This window comes from Bos indicus x Bos taurus, chromosome 20, assembly GCF_003369695.1.
Source record: "Bos indicus x Bos taurus breed Angus x Brahman F1 hybrid chromosome 20, Bos_hybrid_MaternalHap_v2.0, whole genome shotgun sequence".
Classification (NCBI taxonomy): domain Eukaryota; kingdom Metazoa; phylum Chordata; class Mammalia; order Artiodactyla; family Bovidae; genus Bos; species Bos indicus x Bos taurus.
In genome coordinates, this window is record NC_040095.1 from 972245 (window position 1) to 997255 (window position 25011).

At 44.4% G+C, this 25011-nt stretch overlaps 1 protein-coding gene across 2 annotated transcripts in view; it reads right to left on the reverse strand.

Annotated features, from left to right (window-relative positions):
- The window catches only part of SLIT3 (slit guidance ligand 3), a 718206-nt gene that overhangs the window by 644217 nt on the left and 48978 nt on the right, over positions 1-25011 (reverse strand). For both annotated transcript variants that reach the window (XM_027520392.1, XM_027520393.1), the window contains exons 2-3: positions 18585-18656; positions 9234-9305 (exon numbers count right to left, since the gene is read on the reverse strand). In XM_027520392.1, coding sequence (XP_027376193.1) covers positions 9234-9305; positions 18585-18656 — 144 coding nt within the window. The remainder of the gene's footprint in view (positions 1-9233; positions 9306-18584; positions 18657-25011) is intronic.

Consider the following 25011-nt stretch of genomic DNA (forward strand, 5'->3'; position numbering starts at 1 on the left):
AAAGTACTACGTCAAGGCTGTATATTGTCACCCTGCTTATTCAACTTCTATGCAGAGTACATCATGAGAAATGCTGGACTGGAGGAAGCACAAGCTGGAATCAAGATTGCTGGGAGAAGTATCAATAACCTCAGATATGCAGATGACACCACCCTTATGGCAGAAAGTGAAGAAGAACTAAAGAGCCTCTTGATGAAAGTGAAAGAGGAGAGTGAAAAAGTTGGCTTAAAGCTCAACATTTAGAAAACAAAGATCACGGCATCTGGTCCCATCATTTCATGGGAAATAGATGGGGAAACAGTGGAAACAGTGGCAGACTTTATTTCTGGGGGCTCCAAAATCACTAGATGGTGACTGCAGCCATGCAATTAAAAGACACTTACTCCTTGGAAGGAAAGTTATGACCAACCTAGACAGTGTATTAAATAGCAGAGACATTACTTTGTCAACAAAGGTCCATCTAGTCAAGGCTATGGTTTTTCCAGTAGTCATGTATGGATGTGAGATTTGGACTATAAAGAAAGCTGAGTGCCGAAGGATTGATGCTTTTGAACTCTTGTGTTGGACAAAACTCTTGAGAGTGCCTTGGACTGCAAGGAGATCCAACCAGTCCATCCTAAAGGAAATCAGTCCTGACTGTTCATTGGAAGGACTGATGTTGAAGCTGGAAACTCCAATACTTTGGCCACCTGATGCAAAGAACTGACTCCTTGGAAAAGACCCTGACTTATTTGAAAAGACCCTGATGATGGGAAAGATTGTAGGTGAGAGGAGAAGGGGACGACAGAGGATGAGATGGTTGGATGGCATCACCAACTCAATGGACTTGAGTTTGAGTAAACTCCAGGAGTTGGTGATGGACAGGGAGGCCTGGCGTGCTGCAGTCCATGGGGTCACAAAGAGTCAGACACGATTGAGCGACTGAACTGAACTGAACTTAGTTTGATCACTGTGTTTTCCAGGGAGTATGTATTGGTAATTTTAGAAATCTCCTGTTCTCAAGTTCCTCTTTCTACTTTCTCCCACACAGCTGAGAAAACACAACAGTATTTGGGTACTGAAACACACACCTAGGGAGGTGGGTGTTTACTGGGATATTCTGTCAACAAGTTTTATTGTAGATGTTGTCTGTGTGTCTTTGCTTTTGTTATCCTAGTTGTTCAGCATGTTTTGAAGGGAGGAATGTTCAAATGTTTAACTAACCTTGCCTTCCTTGAATAAGCCAAACTTGGCTATAATATATCCTTTTTGGGTATTGCCAAATTCATTTCACTAATATTTTGTTAGGAAATTCAGATAAATACTCATGAAATATGCTGTATGCAATCCATACTTTTATATTTTCTCTTGAAATGCTTTGTTGGGTTTTGCTATAAAGGTTATGCTCTCCAAATGACTAAAGTTGATTTTCTGTATAAAATGGGTTTATGTTAAATTGATACTATTTATTTCTTAAAACTTTGGTACAATTTACTGATGAAGCCACGTGAGCTTAGACAGTTCTTAGGGAAATATTTAGATTAAATTAAAGGCTTATTTCATTTAATTTAAATTAAAGGTTTAATTAGATTTTCAGTCCAATTCAGTTCAGTCGGTCAGTCATGTCTGACTCTTTGAGACCCCATGAATCACAGCACGCCAGGCCTCCCTGTCCATCACCAACTCCCAGAGTTCACTCAAACTCTCGTCCTTCGAGTCGGTGATGCCATCTAGCCATCTCATCCTCTGTCGTCCCCTTCTCCTCCTGCCCCCAATCCCTCCCAGCATCAGAGTCTTTTCCAATGAGGCAACTCTTCTCATGAGGTGGCCAAAGTACTGGAGTTTCAGCTTCAGCATCAGTCCTTCCAAAGAATACCCAGGGCTGATCTCCTTTAGAATGGACTGGTTGGATCTCCTTGTGGTAGGGTTATGTATATTTTCTACTTCTTGTTTTAGTTTTTAATTTCATTTAATCTCTAAAATCCTTGAAATAAAGTTCTTCAAAATTTGTTCTTACTATCATTTTAATCTTTGAAAATCTGTACTCATGTCCCTCATTTTATCCTGCATATCAGTAATTTAGTCTTCCTTCTGTTTTGCTTTCTAATAAGCCTTGTTGGTTTTTATCATTTTTTCAGGAATGAAAGGCTGCTTTTTAAGGCTTTCTGCGCCACACGCCCCTGCGCCACACGCCCCTGCGTCCCACGCCCCTGCGCCACACGCCCCTGCGTCTCACGCCCCTGCGTCCCACGCCCCTGTGCCACACGCCCCTGCGCCACACGCCTCTGCTATCGCTCATTTTCTCCCTTCTGCTTTCTCCAGCTCCTTGTGTGCTCACAGCACTCAGTCATGTCCGACTCTTTGTGACCCCGTGGACTTGGCCCACCAGGCTTCTCCGTCCATGGAATTTTCTAGGCAAGAATACTGGAGTGGTTTGCCATTTCCTATTCCAGGGCATCTTCCCAACCCAGGGATCAAACCTGTGTCTCTCTGCATCCTGCATTGGCAGGCAGATTCTTTACCACAGGGAAAGGGAGATGCTCCTTACATCTTAATAAAGGTATTTTAATAAAGATTTTAATCTTACTTCATTTTAAATAGGTACTATACATAAATCAAATAATATACTTAAAGGCTATACATTTTCCTCTAGGCATGACTTTGGCTGCAATCCATACTTTGTGATATACTGGATGTTTATTAACATTCTAAAAAATATATCTTCCAATGTCCATCGAAATGTTTTTTGACTAACAGATTATTTAAAGGAATATCATTCAGTTTCTAAATATTTTGAAAATTTCTACTGTTTTTTTTGGTTGTTGTTGATTTCTGTATTTCTACTGTGGTTAGAGAAAATGCTCCTTATGATTTTATACTTTGATAATTGTTGAGATCTGCTTTCCAGACCAGTATTTCATAAAAGTTCTACACGAACCTGAATAAATGGTTATTCTACACTTCCTGGTTGCATTGTTCTCTTTGTTTCAAGTAGGTCAGGTTTGTAAACCTTGTCATTAAAATATTCTATACTGTTACTAACAATTTTCTCTGCCTGTTCATCAATTAAAGGACCTTATCTTAAATGATTAGAAACTTGTCTCTTTATCCATTTAGTTTTGTCAGTATTTGTTTTCTGTATTTTCAGAATATGGATTTAATATACACTATACATGGAACAGGAGAAGGCAGTGGCACCCCACTCCAGTACTCTTGCCTGGAAAATCCATGGATGGAGGAGCCTGGTAGGCTGCAGTCCATGGAGTCTCGAAGAGTCGGACACGACTGAGCAACTTCACTTTCACTTTTCACTTCATGCATTGGAGAAGGAAATGGCAACCCACTCCAGTGTTCTTGCCTGGAGAATCCCAGGGACGGGGGAGCCTGGTGGGCTGCCGTCTACGGGGTCGCACAGAGTTGGACACGACTGAAGCGACTTAGCACTTAGCGTATATGGAACAACAGACTGGTTCAAAACTGGGAAAAGAGTACATCAAGGCTGTATATTGTCACCCTGCTTATTTAACTTACATGCAGAGTACATTATGCGAAATGCCGGGCTGGATGAAGCACAGCTAGAATCAAGATTGCCAGGAGAAATATCAACAACCTCAGACAAGGCAGAAAGCAAAGAGAAACTAAAGAGCCTCTTGATGAAGGTGAAAGAGGAGAGTGAAAAATTTGGCTTAAAACTCAACATTTATAAAACTAAGATCATGGCATGCAGTCCCATCACTTCATGGCAAATAGATGGGGGGAAAAGCGGAAACAGTGACAGATGTTATTTTCCTGGACTCCAAAATCACTGTGGATGGTGACTGCAGTCACAAAATTAAAAGACGCTTGCTCCTTGAAAGAAAAGTTATGACCAACCTGCTGCTGCTGCTGCTAAATCGCTTCAATAGTGTCCGACTTTGTTCGACCCCATAGATGGCAGCCCACCAGACTCTGCCGTTCCTGGGATTCTGCAGGCAAGAACACTGGAATGGGTTGCCATTTCCTTCTCTAATGCATGAAAGTGAAAAGTGAAAGTGAAGTCGCTCAGTCGTGTCTGACTCTTCAGGACCCCATGGACTGCAACCTACCAGGCTCCTCCATCCATGGGATTTTCTAGGCAAGAGTACTGGAGTGGGTTGCCATTACCTTCTCCGGACCAACCTAGACAGCATATTAAAATGCAGAGACATCACTTTACCTACCAAGGTCTATATAGTCAAAGCTATGGCTTTTCTAGTAGTCAGGTATGGATGTGAGAGTTAGACCACAAAGAAGGCTGAGCACCAAAGAATAGATGCTTTCGAACTGTGGTGCTGGAGAAGACTCTTAAGAGTCTCTTGGACAGCAAGATCAAACCATTCCATCCTAAAGGAAATCAGTCCTGAATATTCATTGGAAGGACTGATGCTGGACCTACAACACTTTGGCCACCTGATGCAAAGAGCCGACTGATTGGGAAAGATCCTGATGCTGGGAAAGACTGACAGCAAGAGGAGAACAAGCTGACAGATGATGAGGTGGTTAGATGGCCTCACTGACTCACTGGGCATGAGGTTGAGCAAACTCCTGGAGATAGTAAAGGACAGGGAAGTCCGGCTTGCTATATAGTTTACGGGGTCGCAAAGAAGTGGAACACAACTTACAGAGTGACAACCACTCACACACACATGCATACTACACGTAACAGTATGTCCAGTGCAGGTCTGCTGCGCCTTCCTGATTGATTCACTCCTTTATCATTATGAAACATCCCTCTGTACCTCCATTCATGTTTCTTGTTGTGAAGTTCATTTCATCTGTGTTAACTTAGCCACCTCAGCCTTCTACTGGTTAGTGTCCTCACAGGGTCATTGTCTATCCTCTCACTTTCACTTTTCTCTCTCTTTTTGCCTAATGTTCCTCTTTTAGAAGAATCACATAATTATTGTTTTCTTTTAATCCATCCTGACAATCTGTGTCTTTTAAAGTATTAATCATTGTCATACAAAATAATCATGATATATTTGTATTTAAATACATCATCTTAATATTTGTTTTCTTTGTCTCATTTTATTCTGTGTCCCTTTTTCTTTCCCTTTATCCCTTATTTGAATTAGCCACATTTTTTGGTATCATTTCTCCCCCTACTAAGTTATATTTTTTAACTAGCCTTTTTAATAGCTATCTTACAGATTTTAATATGCATCCTTCATTTAATAAAGCAATAAACATCAGCACCACTATCACTTTCTGCATAATTCAAAGATCTTCAAACACTTAAACTCCATTGACCTTCCCAATTTTTGTACTACTTTTTCTACCCTAAGCTGCTTCTAACGTAGAACAGTCAAATCCCATCTCCTTCATAACACTGACTTTTTGAACAGATCAGGGCAGTTATCTTGTAGAATGTTCACAGGATTTACTTGTTTTCTCCTGGGTTTATTTAAAAACTTGCTCCCCTATCCTGTATACTTCCTCAAAATCAGAAGCAAGCTCTAGCTATTAGATTTAGAATAAGCATATTTAGTCAATGCTTTGAATTTTATGTTTTTTCACATCAGGAATGTGATCATTCTAACCTCATAATGTTATATGGATTAAATAAGATGGCCTATATCATTACTAAAATGGCATCTGATGCATAACAGGGAAAGAAGAGAGATTCTCAATCTCAGCAGTAACAACATTTGGGGCTGGGTAATTCTTTGTTCTGGGAGCTGTTCTATACATTGTAGGTTGTTCAGCAGAACTCCTGACTTCTAGTCATTATATGTTGTCAGCATCCTGCAGTTGTAATAAGGAAGGACGTCTCCAGACATTGCCAGGGGTCCTCTGGCAGGAAAAACTGGTCCTAGTTCAAAACCACTGTATTTGATGAGTAAGCACTACAAGTGTTTACTATTAGTATCATGCTTTGCACAAGGCTTTGAGAGTAACAGTTAGATGGAATGCAATTCCTCATTCAACATACTCATAGTTCTGGGGATAGACGATCAGCCAAATAAGAAATTGAAATATGGCATAAAGGCTATGATACGGGCCAACATGTGTAGTCATGAGGGAAGGAGCACCTCACTGAATCTGGGCAAGGGTCTTCATGGAGAAAGAGAGAATTCCTCTCAGCAGAGACCTGAAGGATAGAATTCTCTCCCTTTTCCCCATAATCCCTGAAAGAGATGACACCAATAATGACCATCTCAAATGAAAATAAACATTACAAAAATGTTACAATTTTCAGCCTCCTTTTTAGAGTATGATCCATAAAGATTATTCTACTATGAAATACAGAGACAGAGGTAAATTAAGCCAGCAGTTGGGAAGATCCCCTGGAGAAGGGAATGGAAAATCCACTTCAGTGGATTCCAAGTATTCTTGCAGGAAAATCCCACGGACACCAGAAGAGCCTGGTGGGCTACAGCCCATTAGGTCACAAAGAGTCGGACATGACTGAGCAACGAACACTTGACTTTCACTTCCTTTCAAAGACTAGGGATGCGATGGCACAAGCAGCCATCTGCCTCTTCCGTTATTAACAGCAAATACACTGGGGGCAGACTGGACATCCCAAACCCGATCATCACTAGTCAAGACACACTAGCCATCTCTATCTCTCTCTTTCTCACACACACACACACACACACCCTGATGCTGAAAGGCCTTCAGTGAGGGAGCCTGTCCAGCTGTGCATACTAGTCCAGCTGCCTCTACTTCCACTCTTCCCCTTGACCAAGTGTTTTTCCACTCACTTGCAACAGAAGTCAGAGATGATCTGCTGTTCGCTAAGCCTGTTTCTCCTACTTACAGCACGTATAGCTCAACAGTTTTCTCAGCCTCCCCTGTGGCCATGTGGCTGAGTTTCAACCCAAGGCATCTAACAGCAGAAGTAATATGTAGTCTTTCCAGTTCTTTCCCATGTAAACCTCCCACTCGCAGTCCTCCCTACTGTTTTCCCGTCCAGTGGCTTGATGCAGACAAATAATGGTACCTCAGAAGCCAAGATTTAGAAATGGCAGAGTGGAGAAGCAGAAGGAGTCCTTGTCTCGAAGTCTCCCCTTGGAGGAGCAAAGCCCAGCAACCAGGAATGCCCACACTGGGTTTGCTATGAATAAGAAGTAAACTTCCACCCTGTAAAGCTGTGAAATTTGAGTGTTTATCTAGTACAACAGCTAGATGACCTTCCTAATACAGCAGAGGAGAGAAACAGCCAGGCTTACCCTACAACTGTAATCCTCTTAGTCCCCCAGACATGCAAGATATTTCAGCCATACTCACCAAGCGAAAGAAAAGTGCCTTTTTCTAGACTATTCCACTGATATTCCCCAGAGTTCAGTGGGTATGTGAGAGGCTGTTTGCAGGGCCATTGCTAAAGATCACACTTCATCTCATGTCTGCAGCACAGAAATATGAAAGGAGGTGGGCTTTGATGTCAGACAGATGTGGCTTTGAATCTTGGCTCCCTCTCGCAATCCTTTGGCTTCATCGCCCTCAGCCTCTGTTTCTTCATCTACACAATGAGGGTAATCACACCTCACAGGAATTTTGTGGGGATACAATAACAGATAGTATGTAATGTACTGGCCCAATTCCCAGCATGTCCAAAGTACTCTATTAGTTCCTTCCCAGCAACCATGAAATTAATGAATTGGGAATTTATTTACACTTCTAATCAGAAGAATAAGCAAGAAGTGGCCTCATGACAAAGGATTTTGTATTTATTCACCCATATAAACGTTGAGTACTTCATACAAAGGAAGCAAGTTCAACAAATATTTTATTTTTTTCCTTGGTCTAAATAAGGAGAAGAGTTAAAATTTTAAGAAATGAAGCCCTGGTGGCTAAGACAGTAGAGAATTTGTCTGGAATGCAGGAGACCTGCGTTTGATCCCTGGGTCAGGAAGATGCCCTGGAGAAGGGAATGGCAACTCACTCCAGTATTCTTGCCAGGAGAATTCCATGGACAGAAGAGGTGGTGAGCTACAGTCCGTGGGGTCACAAAGAGTTGGACACAACTGAGCGACTAACACTGTCACTGTCAAAGGTATAAACAGTGGCAACATTCTTTTTTTTTTTTTTAATCTATTTTCCCTTGTAAGAAATTAATGTCCTATTTTCAAACCAACAACAGTGGAACATACGTTAACCTTTGACCTGGAAGGAAAACAATGAATGAGACAGTTCATACCACAGAGTGGGGAGTAAGGATTTTGCTGGGTAATGTCCCTTCCCTTTCTCAGGTCACCCCACATAGAATGACTCCAAGGGAAAAGAAGGCAAATCACAAAGCTAACCAGTTGTTGGCAGGCCCATCGCTAGAGACAAGACAGGTAAATTGGGAACATCCTTCCAGGTAAGTTGGAGGAGCAGTGAGCTGCTACAGCCTCGCCCCCTGAATGAAGGAGGCTGAAATATCAGGTCAACCGGGATACAGAAGGAAGCATAGAAAGAGCCACCCACCAGCGCGACTGAGTGCTCTTGGGGACAATCCCCTCTCCAACGGCACAAAGCAAATATCCAGATGCTATGAGCTGCCAGATGTGATTAACCAAGGAAAGGTGAAGCTGCCCACTCAACTATCTGAGGAGACTCCTCATCATGGTGACCCAAGAGTTTTCTGCAAAAGCATTAACAGAACAAATGGAGGCTCCATCCATCTCCCATCTCCACTCCCTTTCATTCTCTCCCTCTGACAGAGTCAGAACAGTGGGCTATTTTTAAACCACTGGCAACACAATCTCTCCTGGAAGTATGGGGGCTTCCTGACATGGGCTGATGCTCCCTCAGAGGAGGCGCAGGCCCACCCCGCCTGTCCGTCTTCTCCCAGGTTAGTGGGACAGAGAGGCCTGAAAGACAGGGCCTGAGGAGGGAGCCTGCCCCCCCTGCACAGGAACAGGGAGCATCTGATGCTGGTTTCCACGGCAGGGATAACCAACTGTGGTTATCTCACACATATATTCAATGAACTTCTTCACCCACTAGAGGGAAGGCTGAGGCTTGGGCAGGAACCAGCCCCACGCACAGCTACCCAGAGACAGCTCAAGGCCGGGAGGCAGAAAAACAAGCTCCAGATGCCAATTCTAGCATCTTTTAAAGAAAAAAAAGATTAAGTGGATCTCAGTGTCTCTTTAACAGGCATCCAATATGCTCTAAATATAATAGCAAACATTTTATTAAACATTGGAGCTTCTTCTTTTTTTTTTTTTTCCTTAGAGAGGCCACAATGAAGCCAATTTACAAACAAATAAGGCTTTTCAAGAAAGGGGGCTGTGTGTACTTACAATCGCTCCAGCTGCTTCAGATCCTGGAAGGCACCTCTCTCGATGACGCTGACCTGGTTGTCTTCCAGATGCCTGGAACCAAAGAGGTAGCATTGGTCAAGGAAGAACGAGGCTCACGGATTCTCGTACTAGGCTTAGGGCCATGTGGGCATGGTCACTCAGCCCCTCCCGTGACCCTCTGATGCCCACCCCTCCCCCGCAGCCGGGATCAGTCTGGTGGGACAAGATACTTCACATCCCAGCTTGGTGCCACGGTAACCAGGGTTTCGCCGCCTGCACACTTCTACCTGACAGATTGGTTTCCATGCCTCTATTTTAAGAATGTTCTCAGCAAATGTCCTCCCCTCTCTAAGCACTGCAGGATGTTATACAGAAAAAGAAGAGGTAAAAGCTGCTTCTTATAAAAAAAAAAAAAAAAACACACATATATTCAGCATCTCTTCCCTCGGAGCTCCCTCCTCCGAAGATTCAAAAATACTTCATTGAAAGGGCTTTCTCTGCTCACTTCGTCTCTGGGTCACCTCGAAGAAAGGCTGAAGCTACCATTGGGTGTGCCTCCCTGTGCCAGGAAGTCCACCTGCCCCGGGCCCGTCTGCTCCCAACGTGAAGGCGACGGTCACAAAAGCTAGGTCTCCCCAGTCACGAACTCTACCCATCTCCAAAGCCCTTCAAGCAGATGATTAAAAGTTTGATTCATGCATGTGGCATATCCTGAGAATTGAATGTACAATGAAACATTTGTTCCCCTAAACTTAAAAAAAAAAAAAAAAGCAGCTTAAAATGAATTAGCTGAACAGTAGGGAAGAGAAGAGATGAGGCTGCTCTTTCCATCCACAGCTGCCCCTGGTGGTCGAATGGGACTTCGCGAGGATGCTATTGTGGCTGAAGATGTTTCTTTGGAAGGTGAGAGTTTTCAAAGGGCTGTATGTTCCTCTGGATGAGGCAGAAGGAGAGGCGCCCTGAGGCACCTGAAGGAGAAGCAGAAGGAAGGAAGAATAGCCTTGGAGAAGCTTGGTTTTCACTTCAAAAATGACTCCATGCATGCCAGCCCTCCACCTCTGAGATATTTCATAACCCTCTGCACTTCTCAGGCTTAACACTCAGGGCTTTGTGTTTATTTCCAAGTAATCTTCCTCACAATGCCTAAGAACAAAGAAGGTAAGGTCTGCCGTTCATCTTCACAGTCCCAGCCCTAACACAGGTTCCCAGCACAGCAGCCACTTCACAGACTTAGTGTATGAATAAAACACTCAAGAGGACCTTGGGCACACACTGATTTTACATCAAAGAGAAGGCTAGTCCAGGACACATGAAGTTTCTGACTACCAGAGTGATGGAGCTATTTGCTTTGGGTTCAATGATATTTTACATGTTTGTGAAATTGTTGCAAACAATTAAAATTCAGGATAGCATACACACATATACACACCCTACAAAAGAAACCCTTTTAGGAAAATCAGCTTATATTTTCCAATTTGAACAGCTGGGGCTTCCCTTGTAGCTCAGCTGGTAAACAATCCGCCTGCAATGCAGGAGACCCCAGTTTGATTCCTGGGTTGGGGAAGATCCCCTGGAGAAGGGATCAGCTACCCACTCCAGTATTCCTTGGCTTCCCTGGTGGTTCAGACTGTAAAGAATCTGCCTGCAATGCAGGAGACCTGGGTTTGATCCCTGGGTTGGGAAGATCCCCTGGAAAAGGGAAAGGCTACCCACTCCAGTATTCTTGCATGGAGAATCCCCAAGGACAGAGGAGCCTGGCGGGCTACAGTCCATGGGGTCACAAACAGTCAGACACAACTGAGTGACAAAGCACAGCACAGCACACGAACAGCTGGCCAGAATCCTCATCCACTGGGATTCACACATTGATGTTATTCCTGACCCTGTAGGCTGGCCTCATATAGGCTCCTTGCTTAAAATGCATGGGCTCCAAGGAGTAGAAAGGCTAAGCTTAGACTCGTCTGAGGAGAAATTATGCATATAATGCCACATGGTATGCTCTCCCTCCCAGTCTGGTGTGCTTCTCAAATTTGGTTGAGAATCCCTTTCCAGCTTTTTCACTAACTGAAGGTGTGATACTGGACTGTCTAGTCAACCTCTCAGAGACTCAGCTTCCTCATTTGTAAAATCACACACACACACAAAGTCCTTGTGAGATTAAAAGTGGAAAAAGTGTATAAATGATCTTGCCCAGGATCTGGAGTACAATCAGAGGCTTAATAAATGTTCTTTTCCTTCCCTTCTCTTTCCCATCCTGCCACACGGCAAGGAGGGCCTTGGAATACTAATAGACTCACTAGCGCCTCTGGCTAAACAGGGACCAGTGCAGCGTGAGTTACCGAGGGTTTGTCCAGCTGGGCTTTTACTGTCAATCAATCCATCACCGAGTCTGCTGTCACTACCTCTCAGTCGTTACAAGGAGCAACACTAAGGTGGCTGAGTGTCACGCTCCCTCAGGGTTTCTAAAGGGGTCTAACTCCAACCTCCCATGAGGAATCTCTTACTTCTGTCCTAATTACTCTAACGCTACCAGTTTATTTCAGAAAGGGAACTAGAAGAGACGGTTGGATACCTACCCCTTCTCCTCCCTGGTCACGCCCTAGCAGGCTCAGTTTTACAGTAAGTTCTCTACACACAAACCTTCAAGTTGTAAACTTTCAAACGTGCGGACATGTGTTCGTATGTCCAGTCACACGAGGCGGGAGTGAAACGGCAGCGTGCCCTCCACCTCCTGCTGCCGATGGTCCTCCAGCTCTACCATCCCCCTCCTCTCCCTCTTCCCGTCAGTAACTCTTCTTGCTCGTTCACCTGATGCCAGTCGCTGTATGCCAGATGCTGCACTGTACACTGTGCTTTTCAAGGAGGATACTGTAAGATTAAACATGTTTTCTTTATTTTTTGTCTGTCATGTATTATTTGTGTGAAAACTATTATAAACCTATTACAGTGCAGTACTATATAGCTGATTCTGTTAGTTGGGTACCTAGACCAACTTTGTTGGTGTGTGCTAGGCCACTTCAGTTGTGTCCGACTCTGCCACCCTACGGACTATAGCCCACCAGGCACCTCTGTCCATGGGATTCTCCAGGCAAGAACACTGGAGTGGGTTGCCACGCCCTCCTCCAGGGCATCTTCCCAGTCCACAGATTGAAGCTGAGTGTCTACCTCTCCTGCACTGGCAGGCGGGTTCTTTTTCTTTTCATTTACTTGGCTGTGCTGGGTCTTAGTTACGGCATGTGGCATGTGGGATCTAGTTCCCTGACCAGGGATCGAACCCAGGCTCCCAGCATTGGGAGTGCAGAGTCTCAGCCACTGACCAGGAAAGTCCCAGCAAGCAGGTTCTTTATCACCAGCACCACCTGGGAAGCAGAAACAGGGCTTACAGAAGTGCTCTCGGAACAGAATTTGTTCTTACGTAGGGGAGTAGACAACTTACTTAGAGAAGGAAATGGCAACCCACTCCAGTGTTCTTGCCCGGTGAATCCCAGGGATGGGACAGCCTGGTGGGCTGCCGTCTATGGGGTCGCGCAGAGTCGGACATGACTGAAGCGACTTAGCAGCGGCAGCAGCAAACTTACTATACTGTCTTCATCGAGAAGGGTCCTTGACTCTGGGTTACCTATGGGGTTCAGCCAGAGGAAGGAGATGAGTGGCTGGAAGAAGAGTGAGGGAGGTGGGGAGATTGATTCCAACTCCCCTTCAGCCAGATCATTCCAAGTTGACTGTGTTTCTCTACCTAAGAGCCCAAGTGCTAACTGGCAGTCCTTCCTTTGCGGGGCTCAGGTAACCACTTCCTCCCACTGTTCCTTGAGGCTCAAAGGATGCTAGTGATGGCTGCTAGCCCCAGGGAGCTGCACCAACTCATTCTGGTTTCTCTTAACCTCACCCGCAGTTTTGCAAACAAATCTTCATTGATCTCTCCTCCTGTGTCCTCCTGGGATCCTGAGTGGTAAGGTAGTTTGGGCCTCTTCTGGACCTTCTTCCTAGACCTTTCAGGATCCAGCCTAGTACCTGGTTTTTAAAGGCTCAATAAATAACCAAGGTGTGATGAATCAATGAATCACTGAAGGAGTGTGCTGCGAACCTCCTGCCTAGACTTCCAGGCAGTTGAGGAGAGCGCACTAACCATTGCTATCACTCTCATTTCACTGACCAGCTACAGGAGCCAGGGGATCCAGGAAAGGCTAGACACCCAGAAGGGCTGACTGTGGCTTGAATCTGTTCTGAATAAGAGGGACACGGGTTGTGTTCATCTTCGGCTCTTTCGGCATTGTTATTTTTTTAGTTTTAACATTGGATCAGAATCAGAAATCGCCCCCACGTGATGATGGCTGGGGTAGAGTTTAACTATTTTATTAACCCCATTTGGGATAAAGCTGGTTCCCACATTGTGGGCATAGCAGAGCTCTTGCAACAGACTACTAAGAAAGAGAATATAATTGATAACACCAGAAAAGACCTTTGCCTATTCCCGCCCCTTGGAGGAAACAACTGTTATAGGCAATGCTTGTATCTTCTCCTTGAACATACTTTTTTGGGGAAAATTGCCTCTAGATGAAGCCAAAGTTCCCCAATCTCCATTTTATCTGCCTTCGTCCATTCACCTGCACTCTATTAACAGTTCTGCATGGAAATGGATGGTAGGCTCAAATTATTCAAGACGATTCAGTCTTTTCTGGCTCACAATAAACTGTAAATAAGAAACAGATACAGGGAATATGCCAAGGTGTGATGAAAGTTTTTCAAAAAAGATAGTTGTCTAGGTTACTCAGCTAAAAAGAATAGATTGAGAGGAAATATGGTTTAAACGTCAGGATATTTTATTGGTGTGAGTTAGAAAACATTTCAGCTATTCCACGCAGCAGATTCTTTCACACTAATAAAGGGCCACTTGAATGGATTGTCTTTGAGCTGCTAAGGAAGATAATGAAACACAGTGCATTAACAGAGTCTAGGAGGTGAGGGGAGGGGGGGATTTTGGCACAGCTTATCAAAATAAGAAGAATGTACCAATTAACTGCAAAGATAAACTGTGGTCAAAGGAAACTTGTAGACCATCCAGAGGATATTAATATGATCTTTTGTGATTATTTTAAACTTTCTATTTGCAGACAGCAGATATGGAAATTGGAATTTTTATTACATCTTTCTGATGTAATGGTAAGAAAATCAAAGCATTATTTTTGACTTTGTTAGAAAAATGAAGCATTAGCTGTGATTTCTGACTTGTATGAAAGGAAATCTCCCACAGATGCAAGAGAAAGAAATGGAAAAAATAGAGGAATGTCTCTTCTTTAAGCTGGTAAATGATCTGGAATCAGCAGTTTACTGCCTATATCTCTTTAATAAAAATCACCTTAACACTGAGCCATGAAACTCCCCCACCTTTATCCCAATCTCAATTCTGATCCACACACTTGTCAGAGCTGCCAGTCATTTGACAGACACATGACTGCTTGGGGCAAAAGAAAGACTTGGCAGAGGGTAGGGCCTTCCCCCCCGGGGATGGTGGGAGGACGGTATACTGGCCCAAGACCAGAGAACATGTGGAGGGAGCAGCACCTGCTAGCTGGAGGCCCAGTGCTTGGGTCCCAGCACCCCGCCCCCTGGTGCTCGGGGGAGCTCGGCTCAGTCACCTGCATGCCAATGCTGCATTTATAAATGGCTAGGCTATTACCTTGCTGGTTTCCCGAACTTTCTATAACATAAACGAACAGAGGCACTGCATGGAGGTTAGAAAGCACACATTCTGGCTTCTGAGTCCCTCTCCTTCCGTTCCCTGCTCTGCAGAGTTGGGACCACTTAAGCTATCTGTGCCTCTGTTTCCTCTGGGCAGATAAGCATTAGTAACTATGTAACAGAGCTTAGTCTGTGGAAGGCATCATAGATACATCAGTTATTATCATCATCATATTTACTTCTCAATCAGGAAAACATGAAAAAACAATGCAAGTGATGTTCCACAGGCTTCAGTGAGAATAAACAGACTGTTTACGAATACATCAAAACCATAAGGTATTACGAGGGTTAGGACTTCTAACTACTTATGAGTCAAACTGTATGTTCCCCAAATTCATATGTTGAAGACTTAATTTCCAATAAATCAGAATGTGGCCTTATTTGGATACAGGGTCTTTACTGAGTAGTCAAGTTAAAATGAGGTCATTACATGATTGCCCTGGCGGTCCAGTGGTTAGGACTCCGTGCTTCCAAGGCAGGGGGCATGGCGTGGCCAATGGGCCAAAGAACTAAATAGACATTTCTCCAAAGAAGACGTACAGATGGCTAACAAACACATGAAAAGATGCTCAACATCACTCATTGTCAGAGAAATGCAAATCAAAACCACTATGAGGTACCATTTCACGCCAGTCAGAATGGCTGCAATCCATAAGTCTACAAGCAATAAATGCTGGAGAGGGTGTGGAGAGAAGGGAACCCTCTTACACTGTTGGTGGGAATGCAAACTAGTACAGCCACTATGGAGAACAGTGTGGAGATTCCTTAAAAAACTGGAAATAGAACTGCCTTATGATCCAGCAATCCCACTGCTGGGCATACACACTGAGGAAATCAGAAGGGAAAGAGACACGTGTACCCCAATGTTCATCGCAGCACTGTTTATAATAGCCAGGACATGGAAGCAACCTAGATGCCCATCAGCAGATGAATGGATAAGAAAGCTGTGGTACATATACACAATGGAGTATTACTCAGCCATTAAAAAGAATACATTTGAATCAGTTCTAATGAGATGGATGAAACTGGAACCTATTATACAGAGTGAAGTAAGCCAGAAAGAAAAACACCAATACAGTATACTAACACATATATATGGAATTTAGAAAGATGGTAACAATAACCCTGTGTAAGAGACAGCAAAAGAGACACTGATGTATAGATCAGTCTTATGGACTCTGTGGGAGAGGGAGAGGGTGGGGAGATTTGGGAGAATAGCATTGAAACCTGTATAATATCATGTATGAAACGAGTCGCCAGTCCAGGTTTGATACACGGTACTGGATGCTTGGGGCTGGTGCACTGGGATGACCCAGAGGGAGGGTGGGGGTGGGGAGGAGGGAGGAGGGTTCAGGATGGGGAACACGGGTATACCTGTGGCGGATTCATTTCGATGTTTGGCAAAACTAATACAATATTGTAAAGTTTAAAAATAAAAAAAATTAAAAAAAAAAAGTTAGGTCATTAGGATGAACCCTAATCCAATCTGACAAGTATCCTTATACAAAGGAGAAATTTGGCCACAGAGATAGACATGCCTAAAGGGAAGACAATGTGGAGAGACCTGGAAACAACTGTCTCAAAGCCAGAAAACTCCTGAGGCCACCAGACGTTAGAAGAGAGGCCACACTAGACCCTTCCTCCACAGTCCATGACAGAAGCTTACTCTGCCAGCACCTTGATTCTGGACTTCTCATCTCCAGAAATGTGAGACCGTAAACTTCTGTTGTTTAAGTCACCTAGGATATGGTGCTTCCCTGGTGGCTCAGACAGTAAAGAATCTGCCTGCAATGCAGGAGACATGGATTCGATCCCTGAGTCGGGAAGATCCCCTGGAGAAGGGCATGGCAACCCACTCCAGTATTCTTGCCTGGAGAGTCCCACGGACAGAGGAGACTGGAGGGCTACAGTCTACGGGGTTGCAAAGAGTGGGGCATGACTGACAGACTTTGTAATAGCAGCCCTCAAAAACTAATACACTATTCACTCCCTAGTTTACAGACAAGAAAACTGAGGCCCAGAAGCGTACAGTGATCTGCTCAAGGTCACGTGGGTAGTAAATTCCAAGTCAGGATCAGAACCTACTATTTCTGGCCTGCAGAATAAAATGCACTGTATTAAGTGCTGGTAGTAAAAAGAAGGAGGTGGCTTTAGATACCAAGACTTTAGCTACAACTTCTAGTAAAAATCTGCCAGTAAAGATTCCAGGACATAACAAACATCAGGCTGCACTCTTGGTCTGGAACCTCACTTACAGGTCAAAATCACCTTCTGAGTCAGGAAGGAAAGAGGTCCAATGGCTCTTCTCTGGTACTTCTGATCATCTGAGATCCATCAGTGGACATGCATTTAGGTAGCTTCTTATCATTCATATTTAGGGGTGGGTGAAAGTGTCCGACATGCAGCAATGAGGCCTAACATTTCTTGCTTCCCCGCTGCACCAGTGCCCATCTCAAGTCTTCCTACCTGTCTGTGCAGCAGCACGTGTTCAGTAAGTGCCCTGACCCTGTCTGACTCCCCACTCCTTCCTCCCCTTCTCTCCATTAAGAAACAAGATAAATAACTTTTGTCCAGACTGATGTTTTTTTTTTCTTTTCAGCATGAAAAATTTACAAATCTATTGCAGGAAAGCCCAGAAAGCATTTAATAAAATAGAAAGCTTTGTTGAATTATCCTAACAAAATGTCCAATTTAAAATTAGTGTAATACTCTTACATAAAATAATAATTGGTCTTATATCAAGTAACAGAACAGTAAAAAATGCCCACTTTAATAAGATGATGATAAAAGACATGAGAAAAGGAGGTTAATATATGGTCGGCCTTCTTCTGTTTATCACTGGACAATGTATTCAACGAAACGGAAGTCCTAGGATAAGTTTTGAGAGCCTATTCTTCTATGTGCAGATATTTTCAGTTGTTGAAATTCATGTAGTAAGTTGAAGTTTTATGGCTACATTATAGCTATTTTTGGATCGACAACATTCTGGTTATACTGTATTAATTATTCTAAAAATATCAAAATAAGAACAGTTGTTGATTAATTCTAATTTACTCACAATTTCCTTAAATCTACTTAAAAGTCAATGAATTCTTACTTTTTCCATTCTCTATGCACCCGTTACATTTTTTTTCCTTTTTTCGGGAAGAGCTCATGTTTCTTTTTAGTACTTCCCTTTTTCCAGGTGTCGTGCTAAAGAGGTATGTGTTGTTCCACTTAGTCCTCGCAGCTTCAGAACATAGACAAGGGTTTGCTCTTTAATGCACAGGCTGGAGAAGACATCATAACCTCTACAGAAGGGAAGCATGGTGAGCCAACATGACCCTGCTGCCATCCTAAAAGCTGGGCACAATGGTTTATTCATGGATCGCCTTCTGTTTTCCCTGTCACTAGAACAGACTTCTTCCATCAGTCTAGTCCAGCCCACAGCACAGAGACACAGAATGAGACAGCTGAGGAAGGAAACCCGGGTATGCAACGCAGGGCTTTCTGCTGCAGAAGGCTGAGTTCTAGTTGCCCAGCGCTGGAAGGTGTGATGTCAGGGCAGTGGGACATTTCACGAGGCTGAAGAGCTGAGGGTGAAAATGCACTGGAGAGCCTCATGCTACTTACAAGACGCGGAGGTTCTTAAGTCCAGCAAAATCCGTCTTGGTGATCCTAGTGATATTATTTCTGTCCAGGTCACTGCAATAGAGAACAAATTTGGGTCAGTTTTTTGCAGGTTACAATTATGGTCTATTTAACCCAGACTGGCTCAGGCTGGAGGAAGGCACTTTCAATGATTAATGATATTCCCTAGAGCATGCCCAACCAGGCTGAAGGACACTGTATGGAGTAAGCTAGCCATTATGTACTCTTGCCTGGAAAATCCCATGGACGGAGGAGCCTGGTATGCTGCAGTCCACGGGGTCGCTAAGAGTTGGACACGACGGAGCGACTTCACTTTCACTTTTCACTTTCATGCATTGGAGAAGGAAATGGCAACCCACTCCAGTGTTCTTGCCTGGAGAGTCCCAGGGATGGGGGAGCCTGGTGGGCTGCCATCTATGGGTCGCACAGAGCCGGGCACAACTGAAGCGACTTAGGAGCAGTAGCAGCCATTATGTACGTAGTAGAGCCTGGTATGTTCAGCTGCCTGGCTTCTGTTGCCCCTTCTTCAGATAACAAATTTTTCTTTGGAAGCTTCCCGGCCCTGATATAATACAAGTGAGGCTGATCCCTCTTCCCAGCTCTAAGGATGGGCACTTGATCCAGGCCAGGCTTACAAGCATATTAACTCCCTGTGACCACAGTAACTGTTTCAGAAGTACATGTGTGACTCAAATTCCCAATAGCTTTCTCTCCACTGTAGCTGCCAGAAGCCATTGAGCTGTACCATGAAGAGAGAACTTTCCAGATGCAGATGAAAAGAGCCTGGTTCCTGGTGCTTATCCTGTGAGTAGCTGGATCCACCCATGCCTGATACCAGATCCCTCTGTATTTTGAGATTATGTGAGCCAATCTATCTTTTCTCCCTTATATTTTGTCCTAAATCAGTTTGAATTGAATTTTCTATCACCTGAAATCAAAAGAATCTTGACTACTTTGGTACCCATCCAGGTACTTGCTGATTTGCCAGCTAATCTGCAGACTCTCTGAGGGCAAAGACCATATCTCATTTAACTCCATAACCCAACATAGCAGAACATATGCCTGGCAAAAGTCATCTCAAACAACAGGTAAAGACAGCTACATGGACTACTCTGGCCCCAGCTTGTAGGCTGAAGCTCCTGAAAAAGGTCCCAAAGAGAAGAATGTACCATGGAAGAGCTCCAAGCATTATGTAGTATTGGTGTCAGGGAGAAGGAGGCCCCTTAGGTGGCAGAAAACCAAGATTAGGGAAAAGTCAAAGTCAAGAATGAACCTGTTAACAATCGTATAAATATCGTGTCCACTAAAATTATCTAAGAAGATAGGATTTTTTTAAAAAGACCATGGATAATATGTTACAGTTCTTAATAATGAAGCCTGAGCAATTAATTCTTATTTACCATGCCTTACTGATGAGAAACTTTTCAGGATTTTGGCCAAGTTGGAATCTCAACAAGGTATTTATAAATTGGCTTTGCATCCCTCCAGAACACTCAGGTACTGAGAAGCCATTTTCCCAGTGGCAGATCCCATCCATACATTCATGAATTCTTTTTTTCTCCTAGTCAGGTTCTAAGCCTTGCTATTATGCCTCAGAAAGACCAGTGAGTTCTCAAGTTGCATAAAGTGACAAGGGAAACAATTTTCATATTCTAGCACTTTGTATAAGGAAAAATCAAGTTTGAGGAGGGATTACTCTTCTAATTTAAAGAATCATGTTCTGTGCTATGCTTAGTCACTCAATCATGTCCGATTCTTTGTGACTGTAGCCCGCCAGGCTCCTCTGTTCAAGGGATTCTTCAGGCAAGAATACTGGAGTGTGTTGCCATGCCCTCCTCCAGGGTATCTTCCCAACCCAAGGATCGAACCCAGGTCTCCCACATTGCAGGTTCTTTACCATTTAGCCACCACAGAAGCCCACTGAAATAAAAGTGAAATGACTCCTTAGGCCACCTCCCTGGGGAACCACCTCCCTCCCTCATCCAGCTTTCCTCTATCTGAAGTAACAATCATTTAGGCCATTACAGAATATTGAGCATAGTTCCCTGTGCTATACAGAAGGTCTTTGCTGGTTATCTATTTTATTTTACATTTTTATGGTTATCTATTTTCAGTTCAGTTCAGTTACTCAGTCATGTCCGACTGTTTGCAATCCCAAGGACTGCAGCATGCCAGGCCTCCTGGTCCATCACCAACTCCCAGAGCCTGCTCAAACCCATGTCCACTGAGTCAGTGACGCCATCCAACCATCTCATCCTCTACCATCCCCTTCTCCTCCTACCTTCAATCTTTTCCAGCATCAGGGTCTTTTCCATGAGTCAATTCTTTGCATCAGGTGGCCAAAGTACTGGAGCTTCAGCTTCAGGATCAGTCCTTCCAAGGAATAATCAGGATTGATTTACTTTATGATTGACTGGTTTAAATATCCTGAATATTCCTTGGAAGGACCGACACTGAAGCTGAAGCACCAATACTTTGGCCAACTGATGCGAAGAGCCAACTCATTGGAAAAGACCCTGATGCTGGGAAGGGCTGAAGGAGGGAGGAGAAAGGGATGACAGAAGATGAGATGGTTGGATGGCATTAACAACTCAATGGACAGAAGTTTGAGCAAACTCTGGGAGATAGTGAAGGACAGGGAAGCCTGGTGTGCTGCAGTTCATAGGGTCACAGAGTCAGACATGACTGAAAACAACAAATTTAAATACAGTAATGTGTATACATTACTTCCAGCCCCTCCTCTGAGAAAAGTAAAGTAACAAAGTTTGTTCTTAAATAGCTTGTGATGGAGAAAGGCTGTATTTAGACTTTTCAGACTAAGCTGAGGCTCGCCAAGGAAGAGCAAGAGTTACACAGGGAAATAAAGAACAGTTGTTCGTGCGAGGACTGGACACTAGCACGCAGACAGGCATGAGGGTGTGCTCATCCTCACCCCGAGTTCCTTCTTCCCTCCCATCTCAACGGAATGGGTGCCTGGGGACCGTGACCACTGTGAATGTGGCAGTGCAACCAAGGCTTTAATCACCAGGACACAGCATGGCATCTCAGCAGCCTGCGTTACTGGCTGTGGCACTGGTATTTCCAATTAACATTTATTTATGAAGAGGCACAAAGTGTGTGGCTGAAATGCTGAGGACTTGGGGACAAGAGTTCAGGTGGGGACTGTGGGGTTGGCTCAGGCACAGAGTCAGTGTCTGGGAGGCCAAGCTTCAGAGGGAAGCAACCGTGAGTTTGAATGCCTGTACTGCCATGTACTAAGTGACTTATAGGCAGTTCATGTCATCTCCAAGGCTCAGTTTCTCCATCAACAAAATGAGGGGGACAGTCTCAACCTCAAGAGTTTTCATGATGGTTAAATGAGATGATGCACACACAGTGCTTATGAGGCACTTGTTAAATACTCAGTCCTGAAACCTGTCGGTACTATAATTAGTTGAATCACATCCCCCAATCCTCCCATTCTCTCAGCCTCCCCCGACAAACTTCCACTCTGAAATTTCAGCACACCGAGAGCAGAGGACTGTCCCAGCCCAAATTATGTGCCTTAGAGATGAATCCTGGGATTGCCCAAGAGACTCTGCTGGTGTGCTCTTTTCCATTAGGGGAAAAGTGGGGTGCACTTTATGGCTAATAAATATTAACAGAAAGACAGGACCCAGAGTGGTCCCCTCCAGCTGCCCCTCCCTTGCGGCCTGCCTATGACACCTAATTCTCTGGTATCTGGCTGCAGACAGAGGGTAGGGAGAGAGCTGAGTTGTTCATCTGCCCCCAACGCTCTACCCTGCCTAATGCACACACTTCCACAGGTCAGACAGCACACAGGCTTGAGGAGGCACACGTCAGGGTTCAAGTCTCTCTCCCATTCCCCACTCCGAGCTATATGAGTTTGAGTACCTTACTTAAACTCTCTGAGCCTCCACGTTTTATGTAACCCTCTCCTACTTGCAACTTCCCCAGTGGCTCAGTGGTAAAGAATCCACCTGTAACACAGGAGCCTCAGGAGACATGGATTCGATCCCTGGGTAGGGAAGATCTCTTGGAGGAGGGCATGGCAACTCACTCCAGTATTCTTGCCTGGAGAATCCCATGGACAGTGGAGCCTGGGAGGCTCTACAGTCCATGGGCTCACAAAGAGTTGGACACGACTAAAGCAACTTAGCACATAAGCATGCTCCTACTTGAAGATCTCGAAACTGTGAGGAGGACAGAGCCTGGACTACCAGCTTCTTGGCTGAAAATGGGAACGAAGGAAACTGATGCTGAGAAAAGGCTGCCCTGCCTCATATGCTCGTTCCGTCCTCAGCCCGCTCATCCCAGGCCAGGCTCCTCTGGACCTTCAGCCATATGTCTCAGCCTTCAGCTTTGTTCTTTGAGGAAATCAGTCTACTTTAGCCCAGTATGAGTTCTGGACCATGTGCAGGATGAATGATCCCATCTGGGATGATGCTAGATGGGGACACCATTACAGTGTCTAGATGGGAGATGGGGAAGTGGGGCCTTCTCAAAACATGTCTACAAAGAGTTTCTTTGATACACTTGCCTTCAAGAGATGAAGTCTATGCCCCCTTGCCTTGAACCTGAGCAGGCCTTTGTGACTGTGTAGGCAAACAGGACTATGGCAGGAGCGATGCTGCAGAACTTCTGAGCTAGATCGGAAGAGGCAGTAAGTGACTGACTGGCTCCTTCTTTGAGCACTTGCATTAGAGCCTGAGATGCCGTGTGAGAAGATCAGAAGACCCGGAGTCCCCACTGGTGAGATCATGTGAGGGGACCAGAGAGACAGAGAGATCTCTGTGGAGCCCCAGCTGGTCCAGCCCTGGCTGTTTTGAGTCTTTCCTGCTTAAAGGTCAGATGTGTTAAGTGCAGACACCTCTGAGATTCCAGCCCAGCTACCACCTGACTGTAACTTATGAGAAACTCAGATCACCCAGCTGAACCATTCCTGAACTCCGAGTCATAGAAACCATAAGAGACAACACTAAAGCAAGTGTGTATCTTAAGCCATTATGTTTTAGAGTTACTCATTTTGCAACTACAGAGAGATGGAAGAGAAATATTTAATGTATGAATATTTAATTGACCATAAAAAATGGAACTCCATTTACATGACTTTCAATGGTGTGTCCTTTTGGAGACTTGCCTGTCATTCTTGAGATCCTTGGTCCTGTCATCGTGGCCAGTGATGGCTTAGAAGGGCCAAAGGCACATGTCGTTCTAGGGATGAGGTAAGAACTGGCCCTTCTCTCAGGCTCTGAGAAGTAAAGGCTGCATGATTAGGGTTGCCCATCTCTCTAAGTGGGGCTTAGGATGCCATGGGAATCATCATGGTATTATATTAGCAATCAAAAAATGTCATTGCCATTCATTGAACACTGGGGCACAGACTGGGAAGTCATTCACCAGGCCATTTTCTTACGTCTGATGCATACAGACAGGCCTCATTTCACAGCTTCCCGTGCAGGTAGGTGTAACCATGTGACTGCGATTTCATCACTGTTACATGAGTGAAAGGGTTAACTGCTCAGTTGTGTCTGACTCTTTGTGACCCCATGGACTAATAGCCCACCAGGCTCCTCAGTCCATGGGATTCTCCAGGCAACAATACTGGAGTGAGTGTCACATGAACAGAAGTAATATATGCCACTTTTAGGCCTGATCCATAAAACCTCCCACCTCCACATTCTTTATTTTTCCTCGTCTTGGACTAGATTCAATCGATCCAGTGGAGAACTCCAAGTGTGGCAGACAGCAAAAGCCCAAGACCCTGAAGAACTGCGGAACACAGACTTTTCTCCCGTCCCTCCGTTTACCCACATTAGATTCAGACATGTTCAAGAAATAACTCTTAAGTGACTGAAACTTTGGGACTTAGAGTCAGGAGCTTTTTATTCTTTATATTTCCTTCTCTTTACAACAGTTCTGGAAGGTATGAACTACTACCTTCAGTAGACAAAATACTAAAGATTAGCTTTAAAAAGAGCTGATATTTGTTGAGCCAAACAATGCACCAAGCTTCCCTGGCAGCTCAGAGGGTAAAGCGTCTGCCTACAATGCGGGAGACCCGGGTTCGATCCCTGGGTCCGAAATATCCCCTGGAGAAGGAAATGGCAACCCACTCCAGTACTCTTGTCTGGAAAATCCCATGGACTGAGAAGCCTGGTAGGCTACAGTCCATGGGGTCGCAAAGAGTCGGACACGACTCAGCGACCTCACTTCACTTCAATCCAGTCAGCAATCATACGTAGTAGGTACATTTACTATCCCACTTTTCACATGATAAAGCACCCTAGCTTAGAAGATTTTATCCATAAATTAACTTTCCACAAGGTCAAACAAGCAGTAAGTGGCAAGGCTGGGATTTGAACCCAGGCTCCCTGAACGCAGAGATCATGTTTTTAACCATCACATC